This window comes from Orcinus orca, chromosome 6 (genome assembly GCF_937001465.1).
Source record: "Orcinus orca chromosome 6, mOrcOrc1.1, whole genome shotgun sequence".
NCBI lineage: Eukaryota > Metazoa > Chordata > Mammalia > Artiodactyla > Delphinidae > Orcinus > Orcinus orca.
In genome coordinates this window covers 75,978,956-76,005,389 of record NC_064564.1, presented here as the reverse complement: position 1 = coordinate 76,005,389, position 26,434 = coordinate 75,978,956, and the positions used below count along the sequence as shown (strand labels likewise).

Sequence of the window (26,434 nt, the reverse complement as noted above, 5' to 3'; positions counted from 1 at the left end):
ATATGTATAGCTGATTCACTTTGTTATACAGCAGAAACTAACACAGCATTGCAAAGCAATTATACTCCAATAAAGATGTTTTTAAAAAAATAAAAAAAAAAAGAAGAAGATAGCCTGTAAGATTCCAAATATAATGTTGGGTGATCTGTCAGACCTACCTTGGGTAGGCTCAGAGTTTTGTCTTTTTATCACCCTGGCCAAAAGAGTTTGTTAAATTGCAGGCCCATTTCATATGGATAGTCAAATACCCTCAGGGTAAAAAAAATGGCATCTAGCTTTACCTCTGGTTAATCCTTTGGGCTCCTGGTAGTTTCTTAGTAACTTGCCATGTATTCTTTATTTTTAAGATTAAAAAAAATAAATTATATACGCCAATTTTAGTTGTTTTCAGTAGAAACATTGGTCTGAATAACCTAACCTGCCTTTACAGGAAGCAGAAGTTCCTTTATATGTTTTTGTATTTTTGCAATGAGCTCTATTTTTTTAATTAGAAAAAAATTGGAAAGGGAAAAAAAAGTAAAAGTCTTTAAGAGAAACCTACTCAGAAGTGAAATAGACAGACAACATAAATGTATAAGTTATAAAAGAGTAAATGTAAATGACCTATATACAGGGGGAAAAATGTTCACCTTCATTGCTAATCAAATAAATATACATGAGATGCCTTTTTCATGTATCATATTGGGTAGATTTTTAAATTTTTTGCTTGATGTTTAGATAAGGTACAGTGAGATAGGGTGTGCTTATGTACTGCTAGTGGGAGTATAGTAATAAAACTTTATTCAAGAAGAAAACATTTTGATAATGTATGATAAAATCTTAACAATTCATACACTGGTCAGGGTTTGGCAAACTATCGCCCACAGGCCAAATTTAGCCAGCCGCCTATTTATGGCCCACCAGCTAAGAGTATTTTTTACATTTTTTAAAGCGTTGGGGTAGGGGGACACACAAATAAGAATGTGTGGTTGAGATTGTATGTGGCCCACGAAGCCTCAAATATTTGCCTTGCCATCTAACCTATTACAGAATTGCATTCAGTATTATGTACGTGTGTTAGGTTACTTATACTTGTAGAAGTCTGTCAGAGCGAAATAATTAGATATGGGTGAAGACTAAAGACCAAATTAATGGACATACTCACTGAGTGAAAACTTAGACTGAACCTACATTTCTAACAGTAATGGAATGGATAGTCATAGGATAGCCACATAGTAAAACCATTCTCCAGAAATAATCAATAAAATAGTGAAATGTTCCGAATGAAGTGTAAGATGCAAAACTATATACGTAATATCTCATGCTAATGCATCAGGGAAAGACTGCAAGGAGATACATTAAGTTTTCAAGTGGTTATCTCTGAGTGTTAGGATTACTCATTGGTTTGATTTTATTTTTACGAAATTTCATGTTATTTTAGCTTTCTCTTACTGAGCTTGCTTTATACTTATGGTCAAGGAAAAAATATTTCTTTGCTTCTTCTGTTATTTCCATTAAAAAAAGTGAAGAGACATGCTAGTTGAGAAAATAAAGAACTCCTTGAGGAGTGTGGCAGTGTTTTATTCATCTTTATATATCCAGTGCCAGGTATTTGCTAGGTGCTTGGTAAACATTCATTTAAAGAACGAGCGACCAGGTAATAAATGTGAAAAACTGCTCAGCCTCAAGGAAATGCAGATGAAATCATGTCTGGCCTGTTGTTTTCCTCTTGCCAATTTAGCAAATACTTATTGTGTTTTTTCTTTTTAAGTTAGATTTGGGAGGGGTATAGTTGACATAATAAATTCACCTTTTTTTTTTTAAGTGTACAGTTTGATGCATTTTGAAAGCTGGATAATCATGTAACTGTTACCTCTGTCAAGATAGGGAACATTTCTATCGTCCCCAAAAGGTCTCTTGTGCCCCTTTGTAGTCAGTTTTCTCATCCTTAATACCTGGCAGTTCTCTGTTTTATGTTACTATAGTTCTCCCTTTTCCAGAATACCATATAAATAGAATCATACAGTAAGTTGCTTTTTGTGTCTGGCTTTCTTCGCTTAGCATAATGCTTTTGAAATTCATCCATTTTGCTGCATATACCAGTAGCTTTTTTCTTTTTTATTGCTGAGTAATATTTCACTGTATGGATATACTACATTTTTTATTCTTTCACTGGTTGATGGACATATGGGTTGTTCCCAAATTATGATTATGAATAAAGTTGCTATAAACACCTGAATACAAATCTTGTAGCCACAAGTTTTCATTTCTCTTGGATAAGTACCTACTGGTGGAATTACTGGGTCATATGTGGTGCATGTATGTAAAACTTTACAAGAAACTGCCAACCAGTTTTCCAGAGTGACTGTACCATTGTATTCCCACCCCTTCCTAAGTAAGGTGTTAAAACAAGTACTTACCATTGCAATTGTGAGTGAAAACTGTTATTTTCTCCTTTGGAAAGCATTTTGGCAGTTTGAATCAAGTCAGTAAAAATGTTTATTCTCTTTGTTTTATTTTATTTATTTATTTAATAAATTTAGTTTTGGCTGCATTGGGTCTTGGTTGCTACGCTTGGGCTTGCTCTAGTTGCAGTGAGCGGGGGCTACTCTTCATTGCAGTGCACAGGCTTCTCATTGCAGTGGCCTCTCTTGTTGCAGAGCACGGGCTCTAGGTGCGTGGGCTTCAGTAGTTGTGGCACGCAGGCTCAGTAGTTGTGGCTCACGAACTCTAGAGTGCAAGCTCAGTAGTTGTGGCGCATGGTCTTAGTTGCTCCGCGGCCTGTGCAATCTTCCGAGACTAGGGATCGAACCGTGTTCCCTGCATTGGCAGGCGGATTCTTAACCGCTGCGCCCCCAGGGAAGCCCTGTTTATTCTCTTTGACCTGGAAATTTCACTTCAAGGAATGTCTTTGTAAGGGAGAATCTGAAATATACACAGAGCTATTTGTTGAAGTACCATTTGTGATAGGAGACTGAAAAATACAGCGCAATTGTAATGGCTGTCTTTGGGTGGTAAAGTTACAGATGCTTAACTGTACATTCAGTGCTATGCTGGGCATTATGGTGGATTCAAAAGAAACCTAAGACATATAGCTTGTAATGGAATAAAACATACGTAGAAGTAAAATCTGGCCTAGGAATGTGTTTATGTAGATATAATAAAACAATATTGTTGGAGGTTCTTAAAATAATAGAGAAGGAACAGCATATGCTTTAGAGCTGGAAAGACTTTGCTGTGAGGCTCTGCGTTCTTTAATAAAAGGCTTCAAAAGCTTTGGGATGATCTTGGTTACGATAGGTGCTCAGTAAATGGTAGCATCTTTCATTTTTACTAGTACTAATCCAGCTAAAAGGAATTGAAGCTTGATAGAGTGAGTAGTTTGGTGGGGAGTCATTGTTATCTTTTGAAAAGAGCACTAATATATAAATTATAGTTATTTTTTTCTAGTGGTTTATGTACAATAAAAAAGAGAAGAAGAAAAACCTTTTAACCCTAAGTAAGTATGTTCCACAGAGTGGTGAGCAGTTTGGGAGCAGAAACTTTGTCTTGTTACTTTTATCTCTTGTGATTATTAGCACATGGTATGAGCAGTGGGGATGGGGTGTGGGTGGTGAGTTGGTCTCAGGGTTTATAATTAACCCAATGAAAGGTGCAGAGACGATTGTCTAGATTAATCCTTTAGTATAACTTTGGAATGATAATGTTACCTGGATAAAGCCGATAGATTGGGCAAAATGTGAGACTAAAAGATTGGAAAATTTGGTTTGAGTCAGGTGATAGTTCCTTGGATATCTGGAGTGAGAGAATAGTAAAGGGGGAATGTCATTTTAAGAAGTTGTAATAGCTTTGATGAACTTAGTGCCTACAATATGCCAGGTGTGTTATCTCACGTTAAAGTCATGTTACAGATGGGACAGAGTTAGTGACTTGTTCATAGGCACACAATTAGTTGGTGTTAGAGCTGGGATATGAACTGTGCTCTTAAAAAGCCAGCACAAGGCAGTCAAGTGGTTAGGACTCAGTGCTTTCACTGCGGTAGCGCGGGTTCAATCCCTGGTCAGGGAACTAAGATCCTGCAAGCCACGAGGTGCTGCCAAAAAAGAAGGGGGAAAAAAAAAAAAAAAAAGCCAGCTCTCGTATCACCTTTTCCTTCTAGGAAGCCCAGCCTATCACTCTCCAACCCCCCTTACCCCTGCATTTTTCCTTCCCAGTCTGGCTTGAGGACTCTTCTCTGTTTTCACGCGATACTCAGTTTGTAACTGCAGTTTTGCATTTACTTATGGAATTATAATTACAGTATACCCTTGCATTTTGGGGACTAGGCATTCTGTGATTCAGCTACTCCTTCAGGACCTTAAGAGTTACAGGTGTAAGGCCCATGATGTGGAGAATCACAGTGCAAGGCGGTTATACCAGAGGGTCTCGCTCCCCATGAATGTAGGCCCAGCACTCAAATGGCAGTTACTTGGCCAAAGTTTCAGTGGTCTGGATACTTGTCCTTGGCAAATGTAATGGTTCTTTACCTCTCCTTTTTACGTTTCATCCTCTACCCAACTTATTTCTCAACTTGGAGTTCAGTTTAAACGGCTACTAGTGCATGTTTATATTTAAGTAGTTCATTCATAGTATCTTTAAACCATAGGTCCTCTGCTATACCACTTTGAAAATTTGGCAAATGAACTTTCCATAGAATTGAGCTATGAGGATATAAAAAACGTTGTCCTGCAGTATGGATTCCAGGTAGAGGTAAGGATGGAATGAAGTATTGCCAAAATTTAACTTCCAAAGCACTTAAACAGGAATGGTGATGTTATGGTAGTTACTGGCTTTACCTCTTAACCTCTTTGTTTTCTCACCCATAAAGTGAAAATAATAATACTTAGCTTTTAGAACTATAAGGATTTGAGATAATATGTATGTAAATGGAAAACAGTAATCTCTGGTGTAATCACCTTTCAATAAGTGGTAGCTGACCATTATAATATTGGCCTTTGTAGACTGAAAAGTACCAGGTAGACAGGGTGGGAGGGCAGGTGTAAGAGGGATATTGTTAACTGTATGTACTTTTGTACTGTTCAGTCTTTCCTTATCATGTGATTATAAGGTTTCATGATACTTTGACTATTGTGTTTTAGTTGTATGTTTATTTAGAAGCATTTGATTCATTTAAAAAGTAAATAACAGGTTTGTTCTTAAAGATAAAGAAAAGCAACATATTATAGTAGTTTACAGTTCAAGCTCTGGAATTAGACTTCTTGAGTGTGAATTCCAGTTCCACCACTTATTAGTGGTGTGACCTTGAGCAAAACTGTTGTTGGTAAAGTGGGATTACTAATAGTGCCAATCTTAGGGGGTACTTGTGTGTAATAAATGAATTAATATACAGAATATGTTTAAAATAGCACCATGGTTGTCATCATCATCATCATTATGATTATTGTTTGCATTTCAGGTGGAAAAAGAATCTGTCTTGTCAACATATACTGTGAATGATCTCTCCATGATGAAGTACTACTATGAATGTGTCTTGTTTGTGGTCCGTAAACCACAATAACGGTCTCAAGTGGTATCACAAGGAAAAAAGTTTAATAATAGCAGATGCTGAAATAAACAACTCAAAGTCAACTATTACAATGACAGGACACAATCTCAAGTGGTATCACAAGGAAAAAAGTTTAATAATAGCAGATGCTGAAATAAACAACTCAAAGTCAACTATCACAATGACAGGACACAACCTCAAGTCAGTGGTGCCTTCTTATTCCTAACAAAATTAAGAAATAGCGTCTATTTTCTTAATATGTCTATTGCTTTTTCAGAAACATACTATGCCATGCATATTTGTACTACACAAGTAAAAATGGAGGAAATGTCTTCAAGTATACATTTTCCTTGAAGCCCAGAATTATCTTTCAGTAGAAAAAACTTTGTCTCCAGTGTCTTCATGAAGCTGTCCATTGCAAGTCTGCCATATGAATGACTAATAGTATTGAAGTCCATAATAATCTCCTTTTTTGTTCTTTTGTATGCATTGCACATGTTATTTTTTAAAAAGTCTAAGGATCCTCTGTCACTTTCAACATCTGGAATTGGGAATTTTGTTTACTTTGGACCTAAGGAATCTATATGTAAAATGTGCATCTATTCTTTTATCATTCAGATTATTTGATTTTATTTTCTAGCTCAACTGACTTTATAGTTAGCATCAAACATTTCATTTTTATGAAGTGCTGAATTCATAGGATCACAGGCCAGTAAAATGCATTTTAAATAACTGAGAAATTAAGTCTTTTGGACACACTAAATTGAACGCTTTTTGAAAGCATACTCATCATGGATCACTCTGAAATGTATGAGATCTCAGCATTCTAAGTGAGGCACAAAAGCCTTTATTAAAGGTACTGCTCGGAAACTGGGGACATAAGAATAAAATCTGCCCATTTGAAATGTATGATTTCAAACTATAAATGAATACAGAGTTTGTCAGTGAGATGTTTACAATAATGTCTTTTCTTTAGGTTACATGAATTACAAAAGCAAGCACTTTTTTTTCCGTTAAAACAATTATATACTAGTAAAAACTGTCATGATAGTATTAATGTGGAGAAATTTTGATTATGAAATTTAGGGATAAATTACTGCCCATGGTCTGTGTCTTTAATATTGTAAGAAGCAGCCATTAATATAATTTCAGATTAATACCAATTTTGTTCCCTGATAGCTGTAGCTAAAACAGTATATATGCTGCTTTAAATTTCTACCTCTAGCGGATCTTTATTGGAGGGAGTTTTCCTTTGTATTTTTTTAATGTTTATTATCCTGTTTTCCAGTAGCTTGATAAGTAGAGATGACTAATTTAACCTTTTCTTGGAGAAAAGGAAGTAATATTGAATATTTTCACAGATGATTGTGATGATATTAAGTGACCTCTGTGGCAATTTGGATTAGATAGACTTAATCTCAATAATGTGCTGGTAGCATAAATGTCATGTTTTCATAGGAAAACTTACTTAGAAATCTTTAGACCTTTACTGTCAGTTAGGTGCGGGGGAGTCACTACGCGATTTGGCATCTTACCAGTAGGACCTTTTCTGCATACACTACAGGAGCTCCTGTGGCCTTTATGCCCATGATGCAGTGAAGGATTCCGTGAAGTTAATTTGATTTGTCAAGTTATGGACACGTGTATGTAACCTGTTGAGTATTTCTGAAAAACTGTTTCTCTTTTTTGTGTTCCTCAGTACTTGGCAGATATTCACTTAGTGGGAATTCTCCTTACCTACCACATGGATGAACTTGAAATTAATTGCAAGGGGAAAAAGCCCCCAAATTTATTATTTTCTTTTAAAGAAAGAAACTTAAAAGGAGCATAAGTATTTTAAAAAAGCCATTGAAAGGAAAGGAATCATGCTGTTTGTAATTTAGAAATGCTTTTTATTCACTGATTAATATTCACTTTTTTACAACTTGTATCAAAACAAACGATCTTGGTTTTCTCAGAGGGAAAAACAGGTTGACACCAATGGATTGGCATTATTACTTAAAATTTTTGCTATCAGGTTTTATTCTTTAATAATGTTACTTATATTTCTAAATTATAGCTTATATTTTAGTTAATTCTGAAATCATTTCATTTGTTTCTAATTTCTCCCTCATATTATGAATACTGTTTTTTAAACGTACTTCACAAATTTGCATCACTCTTTTTCTTATAGCTTTTGTAGTTAATATATTCTAAACTTGAAAATTGTGGTATCAATCAATAATAGAGGTGTCACTGGAGGATTTAATTTTGTATTTCTTATGTGTATAAATAGCTACTAAAGTGTGTAAGCCTTAAAGTTTAAAACATTTTTCTTAAATAACTCTATACACAAATGTTTTCATTCATTTTCATCAAATGGGAGGAGATAGGTCACTGTGCTTGCTTTTGTTGTTGTTTTTTATTAAATTTACATAATCTGAAGCAATGCAGGCTAGGGTATATTAATCAAGTGAGCAAGATGAGATATGTAAAATATAAAGAGAAGCTGTATAAATCACAGTATAAAATTACGAAGTTTGGGAACTGTAAAATGCACTGTATTTGTATGTAACTCTCATTCTAAAAGTTGCCACAAAGGCTTAATCGGAAGCTTCATGTCTGCATGAAATTTCCTATATTTTTAATGTGTATGATGGACTTAATTTTTCTTGAATATTAAAGTCTGCCAATTGCTATGAAACAATATTTGCTTGGTTGTTTCCATCTAAATTACTCATAACCATAGACATGGGAATTTTAATTGAACACATAATACTTTTGAACCCTTGGATTAGCCTATTTTTATATGCTTCTAATATGATCACTTCGTTTCTGAGTATGCTGGGCCTCATACTAATTAATCTTGGTCTTTGGTTTTGTTAAATAATCAACCAAGAATTGTAAAGGAACCAGTAGAAGAAAATTCCAGGACCAGCCATTAGTAGGATGAGCACTTAACTTGCACTTAGATACTTTTCCTGAATTATTATTTGTGATCTTGGGCAAGGTGCTCCGAGTTTGTTTCTTCATCTATAAGACAGGATTGATACCACCTATTTCAGTGGGTTTTTATGAGATCGTATGTGCTATCTGTGAAATATTATACAGGCGTACCTCATTTTATTGTGCTTTGCAAATAGTGCATTTTTTACAAATCGAAGGTTTGTGATAATCCTTGTGTTGAGCAAGTCTGTCGGCACCATTTTTCCAACAATATTCGCTCATTTCATGTCTTTGTGTCACATTTTGGTAATTCTTGCAATATTTCAAACTTTTCCATTATTGTATTTGTTGTGGTCATCTGTGAACAGTGATCTTTGATGTTACCATTGCAAAGAGATTATGACTTGCTGAAGGTTCAGATGATGATGGCATTTTTAAATTAAGGTATGTACATTTTTTAAAGACATAATGCTACTGCACACTTAATAAACGACAGTATAAACATAACTTTCAGATGTCCTGGGAAACCATGTTTGTGTGACTCACTTTATTGCAATATTAGCTTTATTGCAATGGTCTGGAACCAAGTCTGCAATGTCTCTGAGGTATGCCTGTATGTGAATATGTGAAAGCATATGGTGGACAAGTAAATGTGATTTCAATCTGTGTTGACTGTTGTATAGTGATAGAAAAAGATGAAGATTGGTAACAGGACATTACCTTTAATATTTATGGTGACCCTTTGAAAAAAGTTTCAGTGCAATCTTAGGGAAAAAAATCAAAGATGACAGGTGTAAGTATAGATTCCAAAAGCTTGGTGGGAAGTGTAAAGACATATAATGGTAGGTAATGGGACAGAGGGCACAAGTAAAATTTAATGGAGGGTTACCCTCATTTTCACAAACATGCTAGTAGTACATGCCTCATATATATGTTTATTTCTCTTCAGTAGCTGTTTAGAAGTGGGATCATTGGGTGTGTATGTGCACTTTCAGTCAAGTTGCCTTTCAAGAAGACTACCAATTTACATTCCATCCAGCGTTTGAGAATAACTGCATCCATTCCTGGCCAGTACTAGATATTGCCAAGCTTTCCGTATTTTGTCAATATAAGTATCTAATTTTAATATTTATTCTTTTAACTACGAGAGAGGCTGAGCAATTTGCGTAAGTTTAAGGGACAAAGAGAGGTGTCTTTAATCTGCCAGTCTGTAGGCTCTCACCTGGCAGACCAGACCCAAAAGTTAGTAGAAATGTAGTGAGGTTCATTAAGCGGAGGATTGGCCAGAGTCGTGAGGACTGTTCTGAGTTCTGGCCTCTGAAGACTGACCACATCTGCTTTTGGTTTTACGTAGCTGGCACTGAGGCTGACCAGCAGCAGCCCATTAGACCCCATTTGTTGGATCTGTGGTTTGATATTTTGTTACTATTTCTGTAATGTTCTTTGCCGTTATCTCTTCAAATATTTCTTCTGCCCTGCTGTCTCTTGCTTCTTGCTTCTGGGGCTTCTATTACATGTACATCAGATTGTCTTGTCATTGTCCCACAACTCCTGGATGCTCTGTTTTTGGTGGTTTCTTAGTTTTTGTTTTGGTTTTTACACTTTTTTAAAAAAAAATTTTCCTTGTGTTTCAAACTGAATAGTTTCTTTTTACCTATCTTCAAGTTCCTTGAGTCTTTCCTCATCTTTGTCCATTCTACTAATGAAACTGTTGAAAGAAATTTTATCTCTGATATTATGTTTTTTATTTCTAGCATTTCCATTTATCTCTTTTTTGTAGTTTTCATCTCTGCTGAAATTCCCTGTGTATCAGTGCATGTTGTCCACCTTTTTTACTGTATCCTTTAATATATTATAGATATTTTAGTCCCTAACTGATAATCCCAATATCTGGGTCAACTCTGAGTCTAGCTCCATTAATTGCTTCATCAGCTGACTAGGGCTTTTTTTTTTTTTTTTCCCCCTGAGTCTCATAATGTTGAATTCCACTTACTGTGTAGAAAAAAACAGAACCTGAGGTAAAGAGTATTTATGCCTTGGTGTAAATTTATGCCTCTCAGGCAGGCATGGGAGGTTGAGTCAATCTTAGAAGAACTTGAGTTGGGTTTGCGTCTTGTTTTTGTTATCGCACAGCATCACAGGCTTCAGATTCCACCAGCAGTGAGCTGTTGTTACCTTGTGTAGGACAGAGTTCCTGAGAGGAAAGAGTTGCACACAGAGAGAACATTGGAGATCTAAGGACAGTGCCCCTGGAGTAATCTGTAGAGTACTGATCAGTGCATGTGTGTGAGATAACTACATACCCAAGCCAGAGGGAAAAAAAGCACCCAACAAAATAAAACTCGTAATATCTGGTATCCAATCAAAAATTACCATGTGTGCAGAGAAAGAAGAAAACACCACCCATAAAGAGGAGAAAAATCAATCAACTGAAACCAACCCAGAACCAACAATTAGCAGAGAATATTAAAATAGCATAACTGGGGACTTCCCTGGTCGACCAGTGGGCTAAGACTCCGTGCACCCATGCAAGGGGTCCGGGTTCAATCCCTGGTCAGGGAACTAGATCCCACAGGCCATAACTAGAGATCTCCCATGCCACAACTAAAGACCCCACATGCCACAACTAAGACCTGGTGCAGCCAAATAAATAAATATATTTTTTAAAAATAATAAAATAGCATAACTGTATTCCATATGTTCAAAAAGTTATGTAGAGACATATATAAAACCCACATTGAGCTTCTAGAGTTGAAAGGTACATTGTCTGGGATGAAAAAATGTATAGGGTTAACAGCAGATATAGCAACTATGCAAAACAAAACACTGAGAGAAAAAAGGCCACACTGGCTTTTTTGCTGTCCCAAGCTCATGCCAGGTATGCTCTTGCTCTAGGACGTTTATATTTGCCATTGCCTCTGCCTACAGTCACTCCCCATATATATATACAACTTGTCCCTTCATTTTCCTCAGGTCTCTGCTTAAGTCTCCTTATCAGAGAGATCCTTCTTGCTCACCTTATATAAACCCTCCCTATCCTTCTTACCCTGCTTTATTTTTTTCCTCAGCATTTGACAGATGTACTTGTTTATTGTCTAATTCCCCCAATACAAAGCTTTGGTGGGAGAGTCAAGGGATAGGGATTTTAGCTTTGTTTATTGTTGAAACTCTAGTGTCTAGAATTTTGCCCAGTCATAGCAGATGCTCAAAATATTTGTTCAAAGAATAAATTGAGTGAACATAAGATTGTGAAGGGGCACAGGAGTATTTCTGATATGAGTACCTGGTTGGATGAATGATGCCTCATAGGGAATACTGGAGGATGGAGTATGAGATGCCTGTGAAACACCCAGGTAAAATGAAGAATAGTCATTCATTCAACAATATGTAAAGAGCTACTAATACATGCCAGGCGCTGTTCTAAGTGCTTGAATATATCAGTGAAAAAAACACAAAGAACCCTACCCTCAAGGAGGTTACTTTCTAGAGAGGGAGATAATAAGAATAACAAATAAGTGAATTATATAATATATTGGAAGGTGTAAAGTGCTGTGGGGGAAAAAAAGGCAAGGGGAATCTTAACATGGGTAGTGCTGAGTGAGTTGCAGTTTTAAATACGGTGGTCAAGTCTGGACGCATTGAAAAGTTGACAGGGATCTGATGCTCAGGGGTGAGGTTTATCTGTTAAATTGGTAATAGCATCTGCTGCAGTTTTTAGGATTAAATGAGATACGTAAAAGGTCTGGCAAATATATAGTTGCTAAAAATTTTTAAACCACTTCCCTACCCTAAACTGCTCTGAGGCTTCATTCAGTCTGAAACAGGCAAGTTTAAAGATAAGCAGAATAAATTCATGAGAGTCTTCTTTACCAAGAAGTTATTAAGAAAACTTCTTTGTTGCTTTGTTGTTACTAATGATGAGTTCTGGGTTATTTTCCACAAGAAGTATTGGGGAAGGAAGTCAGAGTGCTTCTAACGAAATTATAGGATAGGTAGAATATCCTACTGGGTCAGTATAAAAGTGCTTCTGGGACAGGGCAGGGGTGAGAAAGAAGGGTTTCAAGATTTCTGCTTTACATGAAGTGGTACTGTGTTAACTTCATATAGACTAAAAAGTTAAAGATGTATACTGCAATCCTTAGTGCAATCTCTAAAAATTAATGCAAAGAGATGTAGTTAAATGTTAAGAATTAAAATGAAATTCAAAACAATATTCCGTTAATCCAAAAGAAGTAAGGAAAGGGACTTCTCTGGTGGTCCAGTGGTTAAGACTCTGCGTTCCCAATGCTGGGGGCCTGAGTTCAATCCCTGGTAAGGGAAATAGATCCCACATGCTGCAACTAAGAGAGCCCACATGCTGCAACTAACGATCCTGCGTGCCACAACTAAGATCTGGTGCTGCCAAATAAATAAGTAAATATTAAAAAAAAAAAAGAAGTCAGGAAAGGAGGTACAGAGCCAGAAAAGAAAGGGAACAAACAAAATAGTACAACAGCAGACCTAAATATAGCCATATCAATAATTTATATCAAATGTTAAAGGACTAAACAAACATTCCAATTAAAATTCAGAAATTGTCAGAATGCCAGAAAAGCAAGATCCAGCTATGTAAGTTGTCTGCAAGAGATACGTTAAATGTAAAGATACAGACAAGCTGAAAGTAAATGGATGGAAAAAAAAGATATACTATGCAAATGGTAAGCATAGGAGGGCTGGAACAACTATACTAATCTCAAATTAAGACTTCAAAACAAAGAGCATTATCAGAGAGAAAGATGGATGTACATCAGAGACATGACAATCATAATATGTGTGTACCTAATAACAGAGCTTCAAAATACATAGACAAAAATTGATGGAACTTAAGGGAGAAACAAAAAAATCACCATCATAGAGATTTTTAACACTCCTTTCTTGGCAATTAATAGAACTATTAGACAAAAAAAAATCAGTAAAGACATATAAGATCTAAAAAACATTATCAATCACTTTACCTGTGACATTTACTTACGTGACAGCACTGTGCCCAATACATGCAGAATATATATTCTTTTCAGGAGCACGTGGTACATGCACCATGATAATTCATATACTGGGTCATAAAATCTCAATAAATTTAAAAGGATTAAAATTACACACAGTATGAATTAAAGGAATGAAATTAAACTAGAAATCAATAAGAAAAAGATATTTAGGGAAATCTTAGATATTTGAAAAATTAACACATTGAAATAATCCATAGGTCAAAAAAGAAATCAGGGAAATTAGAAAGTATTTCAAACTGAAAGATAATGAAAATGTAACAGCAAAATTTGGGCAGCTGCAGATAAAGAAGTGCTACAGAGAAATTTACAGCTTTAAATGTTTATATTAGAAAAGAAGAAAGGCTAAAATCAATGACGCTAGAGGTTAAATCAAAAGAACCTAGAGAACGAAGAACAAAGTAAACCCCAATTAAGTAGAAATCACAGAAAATATTACACCAACAAATTTGACAGCTGGAATGAAATGGATAAATTCCTTGAAGCAATGAATCTGGTACTATATAAAACTTGGAGTAAACTAATTTTTTAAAGACAGCGCGGGAGTAACAACTGAGTAATAACTCAAAATGTTGGAGAAAAAAAAAGGTATGGTGTGGGGGGAAAAACTATTTACAAAAACTATAAAGTGCATAGGAATAAACCTAACAAAAGATACATAAGCTCCTTGCAGTGAGAATTATAAAACTTTTAAAAAGACCTAAATAATTTGAGGCTATAAAATATCGTTGAGAAGGAAATGGGCTCCATATTGTAAAGATGACAGTTCTCTCCAAATTGATCTATAGTTTCAATGCAATTATGATTCCAAAGGGTAATGTAATGCTACAAGATGACTGTACATGGAAGAGCAAAGGGCCTAGTAGAGTCAAGATATTCCTGAAGAACAAGATGTGGAGGATTGCTCTAAAGATATCAAGGATTTATTACAAAGCTATGGTAATTAAGACACTGTTGAATTGGCCCAGGATAGCAAATAGACCAATCTAACTGAATAGAGAGCTCCCCCAAAGTTGTGTGTATTTATGAAAACTTGACTTGTGACAAAGCAGGTACTGCATAACAGTGATAAAAAGGACAACTATTCAATATATGGTGTTAGAAAACTAGTTATTCCATACAGGAAAGGAGAATGAACTTGAGTCTTTTTTCACACCGTAAAAACACACAAATCAATTACACATGGATGAAAGATTTAAATGTGGAAGCAAAAATATAAAACCATAAAATGTATAGAACTGGGACAGGAAAGGACTTCTTAAACAAGATGTAATATGTGTAAACCAGAAAAGAAAACATTGATAAACTTGACTACATTAAAATTAAGGTATCACAGAGAGTAAAAATACAAGACATAAATTGGGAGGAAATATTTATAATATTTACAACACCTACTACCCATAAGAACATTGCTTTCTAGAATATAAAAGAAGCTCTTCCAAATCAGAAAAAAAAACAAACCAATTTTTTTAAAGGGCAAAGAATTTAACAATCCTTTTACAAAAAGCTAGAGATCCAAGTTGGGCCAAGCAGAGACTGGGATTAGGCAGGGTGGTCTTGAGGCAGAGGTGGTGGTGAAAGGGCCAATGCCTTAAACAAGACAAAAAAGCAAAAACTAGACAAAGAAAAGACATAATTTAAACCACATTTAAGTTTAGAACTTGTTCAACAAGACACCATGCAGAGTAAAGAGCCAGGATTATTGCTCCAGGAATGGTCCATAAACGATATAAAAAGATGTCCAATTTCACTGGGGAAATACAAACTGAGGCCACAATGAGATACCATATCACACTGCTCCGGTAAGACCATACTCAGTTTACTGGTGAGGATGTGACAAAAAGGCATCTCTTGTCCTCTACTAGAATGATAAACTGGTAAAAAGCACTTTGGGAAGCTTTGGCACTACCTAGTCCAGGTGAAGTTAAACATATTCTACAACTCAGTAATTCCACTCCGTAGAGACATTCTTGCACATGTGCCTTATAAATTATGAACAAGCATGCTCATAGCACACTATTTGTAACTGCAAAAATCTGAAAAAACTGAAACGTTTATCAACAATGAAGTGGATTCATATGATGGAATGCTATACTTAATACAAATGAATGAAATATGATTACATGCATAAAAATATGAAATAAGAAAAATAAGAAAGCAAATGACCCAATTTTAAAATTGGGCAAAAATAAAATAAAATAGGGCAAAAATAAAATTGGTCAAAATGTGAAGACGATATACAGATAGCAAGTAAGCACTTAGAAGATGCTCAACATCATTAGTCATTAGGGGAATGCAAAGGGATAAACTACAATGGGATACATGAGATACTTATTTAGAAAGACTAACATTAAAGTCTGACTAAACCAACTGTTGGAGAGAATGTGTAGGAGCTAGAACTCTCATACACTGCTCGTGGCAATGTAGAATGGTATAACCACTTTGGAAACCAGTTTGGCAGTTTGCCAATAAGTTAAATACACATTTACTATGTGATCCAGCCTTTCCACTCCTAGGTATTTATTCACCCAAGAGAAAAAAAGCCTATGTCCATACAAATGTTCTCAGCAGCTTTATCTGTAATAGCCCCAAACTGAAAGCAACCTACATGTCCATCATCAGTGAATGGATAAACAAATTGTGATATATCCATACATATATATATATAATATAAATATCAATAAAATAAATGGAAAATTACTCAGCTATGAAAAAGAATGAAATCTTGCCATCTGCAACAATATGGATGGACCTAGAGGATATTATGCAAAGTGAAGTAAGTCAGAGAAAGACAAATATTGTATCATTTTACTTATATGTGGAATCTAAAAAACAAGTGAGCAAACTTAAGTAGTCATAGATACACAGAACAAACGGGTGGTTGCCAGAGGGGAGGGGGACGCGGGGATGAGAGGAAAACAAGAGGAAATGGAAAGATCAGACAGAAAAGCTACTATTTATTACCCTACTTATTATATTTGTGCTTATTAATAAACAACTGGTTGCCCTATCTTCTCACAACAGCCTTGAGGTATAGGGGCATGGGGTAATTAATATATAGGTAGTACCAACCATTTAGAGGACAATTATCTTCCTTGCACTATTTTCCTCTAGAAGATCATAGTAGTTTCTCCCTTCAAAGCACTTATATATAATTTTCTTCCTTACTTTCTTCTTTACTTGGTTACTGTCTTTATTAACTATTAAAATATAAGGTAAATACCTTATATGTTGTTATCGTCTCCTCATTTTCTTTGACAACACACACAAGTTTGAAATAACAAAGGTCTTGGAATCTCACTTTTGATCACCGCGCAGAGCAAGCAGGGAATTCTGTGCACTTCACACGTAATTTAAGAGCCAAACAATTTTAGGTTTCAGTCGGAAGAGGTCTGTGCTCCAGGATTAGCCCTTAGATGAGCGACGCATCTTCTCTGCAACTTCATCAGTGAATTTTTATTCAAAAGATCAAGGAATGTGGTGCCTACTTCACCTTCCACAACAGCCACTGCAAAACACGCTCGTTGGTTTGTTTTCTCTTGTTTTGTTTTTGCATGTTGGCTTTATCTATTTCCCTCAGCCCCAACCCCCGTTCAGCAGTGTCTTGCGTAATCATTTAACGTAGCGCTAAAGCCTGTTAACACTAATTTATTAAATTTGTATAATTCTCTGTTTTAAACTCCTGGGGACGCCCCGACGGCCACTGACTCAAGGAAGGGAATATTAACATATACACTTTAAGCTCGGGATTTGCACACCCCTATCCCCGCCCCTGAGGAAAAATCACGCCCTCCGAGGACACCGCCACTCTGCCTTTAACCAACCCGCCGCGGCCTTCCCGCCTCGCCCCGGGGCGCGCACTTCCGGCCGCAGGGGCGCTCGGGAGTTCGCCCCGCGAGCCTCCACCAACCAAAGACTCCGCCTCGCCGGTGCGAGTGCGCGCGCGCACATTTGTGCGCAGGTTCGAATCTCAGCCGCTTCGTGGTTGCTCCTCAGCGTCCGGCCGCACCTCGGCGGTCGCGAGGGCAGCGTGCGCGGGCTGGGCCACACCGGCCGCCCCGCCCCCTCCGCCCTCTGCACCTTCCAGCCGCAGCCTCGCCCGGACTCGGTCCTCGCCCTTCCTAGCGCGCTGCGCGCTCCGCCCTCGCCCTCCGCCCCCACAGCTATCGGCGCTCGGCCTCCCGCGCCTGGCGGGCTCCGCCCGAGCCTTCGGGGCCCATGGCCAAGCGGCGTGCGGCCGAGCCCCTGACGTTCCACGTGCCTTGGAAGCGGCTCCTGCTCTGCGACTTTCCTGAGGAGCCGCCGCGGCCACCGCTCTGGATCCCGCCGCCGGGGGCCTCGCATCCCGAGCAGCCCCTCGGCGTCCCGGAGCTGCCCCGAAAGCGTAAAATCGACGCAGGGGGTATGACTGAGCCTTTGGTTTCGCCCAGCAAGCGCCGCGACGGCGGGGACACTGGCGCTCCGGACGGCGCGGAGCGTGAGGGCCGCGGCCTGGAGACTGGCGAGCCGCCGCTGCTGCAGCCGCCCGTGCAGCCCCGCGGGCCGGGGGAGGAGCCCCGGGGCGTTCGGCCCCCAAGAGGCGGTGGCGACGACGGGGCGGAGCGCGCAGAGTCCCTGCGGGGAGACTGGGGGGCCGCACCGCACCAGGTAGGGGTTGGCGGTGGGCTGGGCGCTCCGGCGGGGGACGGGGGGCGGGGCCCGGGGTGAGGAGAAAAAGGGTCATACTTTCCCGGGCACTGCGCGTCCCGGGAAGGAACCGATCGTTCCCCTCTAGACTCATGTTCGTCACGACGCCCCAAAAGATGAAAAGCCGGGATCCTCGCCGCAAGAATGAACACCGACCCCCCACCCCAGGCAGCACACCAGGGGCCCCAGAGCCCACCTTTGGCAGCGTTTTGGGAGAGTCCGACGAGCTGAGAGCACTAAGCTGAAGTCTGGGGAGACAGACCATTGGGTGAGGTAGTAGGCGTGGCCTTGCACCTTCAGCATCTGTGCTGTCCAAGAGGGAAGCAGGGGCGTGGGTCATGACAGACTGTAGAACTTTGGGAAGATGTTGACCGTGAACCGCAATAAGTTAAGCTCAACGACAAACGTCAGAGAAAGATGTATTGCGTCTTCCTTGGTTTAACGATGATTTTTTTTCTGGAATTCGTGATCGATTTCTTTCTAAAGAGGGTGACGAATGTGGTAGCCACCAGTTGGACATCCTTTAGGCATGTTACAGCTCTTTTGGTTGAGAGGAAGGGCCTCCGTATATTGGGAAAAGGCAGTCTTAAATCGGATCCTATGAAAAAGGATCGTTGTTGAGAATTAATTTGGTTCTTAAGATCAGCCGTCTGTATGAGGATCTTTGGAGAGTTCCTCTTCCTTGGGAAATGAGCCTGCCCTATCTCTGCACATAAGATCTGTCTAGATCTGTGCTATTCAGTGTGGCAGCCACTAGCTATGTGACACAACACCTAAAATGGGACTAGTTCAAATTGAGATGCGCTCAAAGTAAAATACACACTAGATTTCGAAGATCTCAAAAAATTGTATATTGAATACACGTTGAAATAATCTGGAGATATTAGATTGAATAAATTATATTAAAATTCATTTCAGTTATTTCTTTTACTTTTTTAATATGGCCATCAGAAAATTTCGAATTACGTTTGTGGCTGGCATTTTGTATTTATTGGGCAGCGTTGGTCTAATCTTTGGAATTCAAGCTGCGATTTGGCAGTTCTGGGTTGAACCAGGAGCTTTGGGGGTGGAAGAGCCAAATGTAGAGCCCAGACTTCACCAAATTCTCTTCAATTACTCCATCATAGCATCCACCCCACATTTTTCATTGTCTCAAGTATCTTATGCAGAATTTATCAGACACCGTGCCAATAAAATACAGTAGTTGGGAAAGATCTTTTTCTGTGGTCATGAAAAATTATCCTTTAGATATAATCATTATGATGAGCATTTCTGGATGAAACTATAAATTGTAAATGTTTCTACCCCCAGTTTTCTTGGAATTTAGAAAACATGATCCTTATTTAGATTTTTTTTTCTTCAGACTGCTTTTAGATAGCACTTATGTTTTGAAAGTAGAATAAAGAATTAGAATTTCCAATTAAATCATGTCACACCAGTGTGCAAAACCTGAAAAAACAAAAATCCAGAGTGACAGCCATCCAGACCTATTTGGTATGGAGATAAGTACTGTGTAGTTTGAAAACTTGGCCATTTTTGGTACCGGACCCATACTTAGGCTTGTCTTTGCTACCAGAATATACTGACTGCAGTATGCCACAAATTGATAAGAGGGACATGGAAATGGTAGGTAAGCAAAGGAATTTTTTAGTAAACTGACACAGACATTTGCTTAGAATCTCCTAGACACACCTGTGTCTTCTTCCACAGCAGTGACCACATCTGACAGCTCTCTGCTTCTTGTAGTCACTACAAGCCTGTGACAGGGAACAAGCTTGGCTCTAGGGGTTCCTTCTTCGTCAAGACTAGTCCCCTGTTCTCTTTTGGCAAAAGCGCAGGAACCCTCATGTTCCTTTCTTTTGTTCTGTTCCTTGAGCTGCTGCTTTGTGCAAACTTAATTTTCTCCAGCTTTCCTCTTTCTTTCCTGCCACCAAAGATGCATGGTTTTTGTTTTAAGGGTCTTACAGCCAAGGGAAAATAGGATATAGCAAAAACATGTAGAAGTTAAAAAGCTTTTTCACTTCATGAAGCAAATGTCTTCCTGGTTCCTGTTTTGCTCAGAATAGAGCTTAAGTCCCTACCCGTACCCTTGGGATCTCATTTGGGAAGAATTTCCTCAAATATGTCCTTTCTATATTGAAGATGCAATCTAGGCAGAATCGTGATACCTATTTTTCTGTCCTAGAACCTCAGAATATTTGAGCTGTTTCAGGTGTTTGTTTGTTTTTTTTGCGGTACACGGGCCTCTTACTGTTGTGGCCTCCCTCGTTGTGGAGCACAGGCTCCGGATGCATAGGCTCAGCGGCCGTAGCTCATGGGCCCAGCCGCTCCGTGGCATGTGGGATCTTCCCAGACCGGGGCATGAACCCGTGTCCCCTGCATCGGCAGGCGGACTCAACCACTGTGCCACCAGGGAAGCCCGTCAGGTGTTTTTTTTAACCGGAGAACTAAAATAAAACCAGGTATTACTTCAATAAATATTCATGTATTTTCTCATGTTAGTGTCACTTTAGTGTCACTTTATGCAGATTGAGTAATCTGTCAGTGCTGACCCTTGCTGTTAAATACTTTAAATAGAAAGGAAGCAGAAATGTTGTGATTTTGATTCATAGTGATATTGGTTCGTAGGCTTCTTGGGATATAATAACTAGCTATATTGGGCATTTATAGTGCTAAACTGTAATTTGCACAAGAGCCTTTCTGCTTTTTACCAATGATGAAAGAGACCTAGGTCAAGATCAGAGTTAATGGGTGGAGGAGTTATCATGCAAGCACAGGTCTGTCTGGTGGCAAAGTCTGTGCTCTTAGCTACTAGGTTATACTGACCTCATTAAGGATCTTTTCTGGTTTGTTCTTATAAGTAGATCATTTGAACAATAGTTTTTATTTTCCCAAAAGGCAGAGAAATAGGTCCTTGTTTTTAACCCTATTACTTATTAAAATGAAGTTTTTCTTGGCATCCTTTGAGTTATTACATTTTTATCCCAGTGTTAAGGAATTCCAAAGAGACTCTTAATTCTCTAAGCCTTAGTGTCTAAGGCAGTGAATAAACTTATTATTGAGAAGACCTGTGCTCCCCATTTAATTAACTAGCCACATGTGGCTATTGAGCATTGAAATGGGCCTAGTCTGAATAGTGCTGGAAGTGTAAAATACCTGGCAGATTTTGAAAACTTTTAGTTAGACAAAAAGAATGTAAAATATCTCAGTTTTTAAAAATATTGACTGCATGTTGAAATGATAGTATTTTGGCTTTATTAGGTCAAGTAAAATTTTAAGATTAATTTCGCCTGTTTTTTTTTACTTTTTTTTTAGCTGAAGTTACTAGAAAATTTTAAATTATATATGTGGCTTTCATTATATTTCTGTTGGTTAGTGCTGCTATAGCAAGTATGAACCTAAAGTACAAAGACAATTTAGTAGACTAAATATAGATATATAGATATCCATCTGGGAAAGGTGTTAACCTTCAAAATGGTCACTTTGGAAGCCTATATGTAATTGCAATGCCACTTCCTTTGCACAAAGTATTTTAATTTTGTGCCAGTTTTGAACTTCATTGGAATATCAACTTCACTTCATAGTTACTTGAAACAATTTTATAGCCTTTTACAGTAAGCTGTTGAATTTTGAAGGGGCCAGCATTCACTTGGATTTATCAGTTTTGGTATCTTGAGTCATGTCTTGTACAAAATGGTATCTTTAATAAAATGATCAGTTTAAGATTTTCTTGTTATTTACCATGTTTTTATTCTAATGCTTTTTAGAAGGTTGTCAAAATATTTTAGCCTACATCAAGTCAATCCCTTAAAATACCAAACATCAGGAAAAAGACCAAAAGTAAATTTTAAGATGTGTGCATGTGTTTTTTAAATAAATTGTTTTCCTCACTGAAAGGTAAAAAACTTTAAGACTATCTTCAGGCATTATTTTTTTGGTTGAAAAATGGAAGAAAATTCTGGGAAGAGAAGCTCTTGGAGGAAATTCTTTTAAATTTAAACTGCTCACAGGAAATACTTTCACCAATTCATGAATATGAAAATGCAGAGTTGACTGAGTCCATGAAGTACTTTGATTAGGCAGAATTAAAAATATATATTTGTTGAAGATGCAAAGTTAAAGACTGCAAAATCTTAACATGAGTTTGCTTTTAAAACAGAAAAAAAATTGTTTCGTGAAACAACTTAATTTTTTCTAGACCATTGATGTACTTTCACCTCTCTCTTCTTTTCACTAAAGCTCAATGAAGAATTTTGGCAGTATAACACCTTCCAGTACTGGAGGAATCCTTTACCACCTATTGATCTGGCAGACATTGAAGATGTAAGTGAAGACAACCTGACAGAAACAACACTTCAGGACAAGAATGAAGTTGTTGAGATCGATATGGAGTCCTGACAGAAGGAGCTGAAGAAGTGGGTTTTTCTGAATTTGAGGAGACATCTCTAAGTGAATTTATGTATTCTTAAGGAAAAGAGTTATTTTCCGTACTTGATGTGATATCATTCCCAAACCTGAAAAATGAGGAAAAGTTGTTTTAAAGATAAATGCCTGCAGTCACTACTATACCTCCCAATAGGGATTTGTCAAGGATATAGTGCAGTTATAGGAGAAGTATTTTATGTATGCATTCTTAAGAAAAATTTATGTTTAGGTTCTAAATTTGAAGATATCTTATAAAAAGGAATTGTGACAGTTTTAGAAATAGATGGGAAACATTCAGGTATTCCTCTTGTTGCACCAAAAAGTTAATTTGTGGTACATGAAATAAATATTGTTTTATAATAACTTATTAATAAAATGCTTTCTAATACATTTCATTGACTCTTCTTCGTTGAACAAATAGCTGACTTAAACATCTGTGCAAACTTAAAATGTGGGGGATTCTTTCTGAAACCTGGTATTGTTTTAAAAGAGCTTACTAAATGTACAGTAGTGAAAATTTTAATTTGGGTAGGATGTTTGCATAACTTCCAATATTTAACGTTTGTTAAACTTGACTTTGGGCAATCAAAGATGGATAAAGAACAAAGAGAAATGAGTAGGTGCTTCCCCCTTTTCCCAGGATAAGAGGCAAGAAATTTATCATATTTATTTTATTTTTTTAATTTCTTGGTTTTGAATTGCTTTGAGGGCATGCTCTTTATTGCTTATTATTTTAGACTTGTACTTGTCAACACTGACAACACTTCAAATGAGCCCCACTCTTGAGAGATTCTCATATAATTGTTCTGAGGTGGGCTTTGGGTGTAGCTTTTTTTTTTTTTTTTTTGCGGTACGCGGGCCTCTCACTGCTGTGGCCTCTCCCGTTGCGGAGCACAGGCTCTGGAAGTGCAGGCTTAGCGGCCACGGCTCACAGGCCCAGCCGCTCCGCGGCATGTGGGATCTTCCCGGACCCAGGCACAAACCCGTGTCCCCTGCATCGGCAGGCGGACTCTCAACCACTGTGCCACCAGGGAAGCCCGTGGTGTAGCTATTTTTTTAAGCACCAATCTTCCTTCCACCCATTCCTCAAATGAGCAGGCCAGTTCAAGAACCACTAGACTAGTGATTGTTTTTCCTGTTTAAAGGAGATAACTAACTTGAGCTGAAGCACTGCCTCCTTCGTTAGCTTTGTTATTTTGCTCTGTTGATGGCTTTGTTACAACTGAATTATTGTGTCATTATGATAGTTTCATTGTTAAAGTAAGCAATTTGTGTTTAAGTTAGTAACTAAGTTACTAATAACTTAGTAATTAAGTTAACTTTTGTATTGCATTCAGAATGTTGGTTTTGTAATTGACTAACTCATCCTGCTTGTATATTTTTTGTTGTTGTTAATGACATTAGATCCAAAATTTAGGAAAGATGATAAATGCCAATGAGAGAGAGAGAACCACCAATGTTTTGTGTGTACTGTAGGATTTAAGTATGGGTTGACATTAATAAGAATATTCTAGAACAGAAGACAAACTGTATAATTAAGGGTTTGAAGTCAGACAGTTCAAAGTCTTGGCCTGCCACTTCTACCTGTGTAACATTAAGCAAGTTATTTTTCATCTCTAAGCTCCAGATGCCTCACTGGTAAAATGAGAAACAATAAATAGTATCTACCTCAGACTATGTTTATTGTCAAGCAGTATACTAAGTACCTGCATCATCTTGTTTAATTCTCATAATGATCTTATGGGTACAAAAAACATAATTGGAATAAATGTGCTTCCTATAGTTGCACTTCATTCCACTTTAAATTGCTACTAGAAGTTTAAGAGTTGGGATTGAAGAAATAGCAAAGAAAGCAGGCAGGCGGGGGGAAGAAGCAGTTAAAGTACTGTGGAAAGGATAAACTTTCTTCCTCCTTTTTCTTTGACCTGAGGGTAGGAAGGTGTCCATTTTTTATTTTTGGAAGATGTCTATTTTTGTGCACTGCTCTTCCTAGTGGCCTGAACAGTGCCTGCCACATAGTAGTCAGTCAATAAATATTGCATGAACAAATGAATGGGTTTTCCTATTTGTTGATGGGAGGGTCATGCCAGCAATTTTAGACCATTTCCTGAAGATGAATATAGAAAAGGTTTGTTACAGAGATCCAGTAGTAAAACATTGGAAATGTGCTAACTTTATTATATTTATTGTATAGTAACGTAAGGACTAAGACATGTCCCCCAAATGAACAATAGGAGGTGGTTACTTTGACAAGTTTCATCGGACACCACATTGCAGTGTCTGAGTGAAGGAGATCCAAAGAGTAGCTTGGATGACTTTTTCAAGCGTGTGTCAAAAAACATCAAAACCATAAGGTAGGACTTCCCTGGTGGCACAGTGGTTAAGAATCTGCCTGCCAGTGCAGGGGACACGGGTTTGATTCCTGGTCCAGGAAGATCCCACATGCCATGGAGCAACTAAGCCTGTGTGCCATAACTACTAAGCCTGCACTCTAGAGCCTGCGAGTCATAACTACTGAGCCCGTGTGCCGCAACTACTGAAGCCCACGGCCTAGAGCCTGAGCTCTGCAACAAGAGAAGCCACTGCAATGAGAAGCCTGCACACTGCAATGAAGAGTAGCCCCTGCTTGCCGCAACTAGAAAAAGCCCACGCGCACAGCAACGAAGACCCAACGCAGCCAAAAATATATTAAATAAATAAAACAAAAACAAAAAAAATAAAGATTCAGGGAAAACACTTGCTGTTAATATGTTAAAAGATTTAATATTTTTATGTAGGTGTATATATAAGTACAATGTAAACATTTACACATATATGTTAAATATGTATAATATACACACGCAGGGTGTGTGTGTGTGTGTATGTATACGTATATATACAGAGAGAGAGTTGAAATAATTTTGTCCTTTAAAAAAATGTTGTTAATTTAGTAAGCCTCAGGTAACTTGGCAAAATTGCATTGTGGATAAATTGAGATGGAAATTAAAAAGTAGGTTTTTCTTTTTCTTTTTTTTTAACTTGTATGCCCTTCACCCAGATTCCCTATTGTAATATCTTACATTATCACAGTATGATTATGAACATGAGGAAATTAGCATCAATATAATTCTGTTATACTTTGATGAGGATATGGAAAGAGTGACTTCAGACAACTCTAAAGAATATATGTCAAAAACCTAAAAAAAAGGAAGGTTCAGATTTCACCATTGTCTTATTAACATCCCTTTTCTGTCTTATTAACATCCCTTTTCTGTCTTACTAACATCCCTTTTCTGCCTCAAGATTCAATCCATGTCATATATTTAGTTGTACCTCTTTAGTCCTCTTTAAACAATTCCTCAGAATTTCTTTGCCTTGCATGATCTTGATACTTTTTGACGAGTATTCTGGTTAGTTACTTTATCAGATGGCACTCAATTTCTGTTTGTCTGTTACTTCCCATAATTATGCATTTTTAATAAGAACTCCATAGAAGTGATGTAACCTCAGTGCATCATACCAGGAGGCATGGAATGTCAGTTTGTCTCTTTATTGGTGATTGTAACTGATTACTTGGTCAAGGGGGTATCTGCCAGGTTTGTCTCTTGTAAATTTACAATTTTCTCCTTTGTAATTAATAATTATCTTTTGGAAAGATACTTCGAAACTATATAAATTTCTCATTCTGCCCACAAATTTTACAATCTTGATGATTCTTGCCTGAAATACTTATTTCTCTGGTATCTGTCAAATGGTAATTTTCTATTTCCATCATCCCTAGTATATTTATTTATTGGAATTCTACTGTAAGGGAAGAGCTTTCCTTTCATCCTCATTTCTATATTCAATTGTT

At 37.6% G+C, this 26,434-nt stretch overlaps 2 protein-coding genes across 4 annotated transcripts in view; both read left to right on the top strand.

Moving 5' to 3' along the window:
* The window catches only part of CARNMT1 (carnosine N-methyltransferase 1), a 40,367-nt gene extending 31,411 nt beyond the window's left edge, over positions 1 to 8,956 (top strand). For 2 of the 3 annotated variants that reach the window (XM_033440259.2, XM_033440261.2), the window contains exons 7-8: positions 4,625 to 4,728; positions 5,435 to 8,956. In XM_033440259.2, the coding sequence (XP_033296150.2) occupies positions 4,625 to 4,728; positions 5,435 to 5,536 (206 nt within the window). In that variant the 3' untranslated portion in view covers positions 5,537 to 8,956. The remainder of the gene's footprint in view (positions 1 to 4,624; positions 4,729 to 5,434) is intronic. The other variant, XM_033440260.2, reaches the window with a different exon arrangement.
* Positions 8,957 to 17,441: 8,485 nt separating this feature from the next.
* On the top strand, positions 17,442 to 22,992 carry C6H9orf40 (chromosome 6 C9orf40 homolog). Its single transcript, XM_004276381.3, has 2 exons — positions 17,442 to 18,138; positions 22,417 to 22,992. The coding sequence occupies exons 1-2, from the start codon at positions 17,710 to 17,712 to the stop codon at positions 22,573 to 22,575; spliced, it is 588 nt and encodes a 195-aa protein (XP_004276429.1). The 5' UTR covers positions 17,442 to 17,709; the 3' UTR covers positions 22,576 to 22,992.
* Positions 22,993 to 26,434: the final 3,442 nt, after the last annotated feature.

What these genes read in the sequence shown, in the direction of transcription:
- C6H9orf40 (XM_004276381.3), top strand. Translation starts at nt 17,710, where the DNA reads ATGGCCAAGCGGCGTGCGGCCGAGCCCCTGACGTTCCACGTGCCTTGG. An exon ending in GGGGGGCCGCACCGCACCAG is followed by an intron (nt 18,139 to 22,416) that starts GTAGGGGTTGGC and finishes TTTTCACTAAAG; the next exon opens with CTCAATGAAGAATTTTGGCA.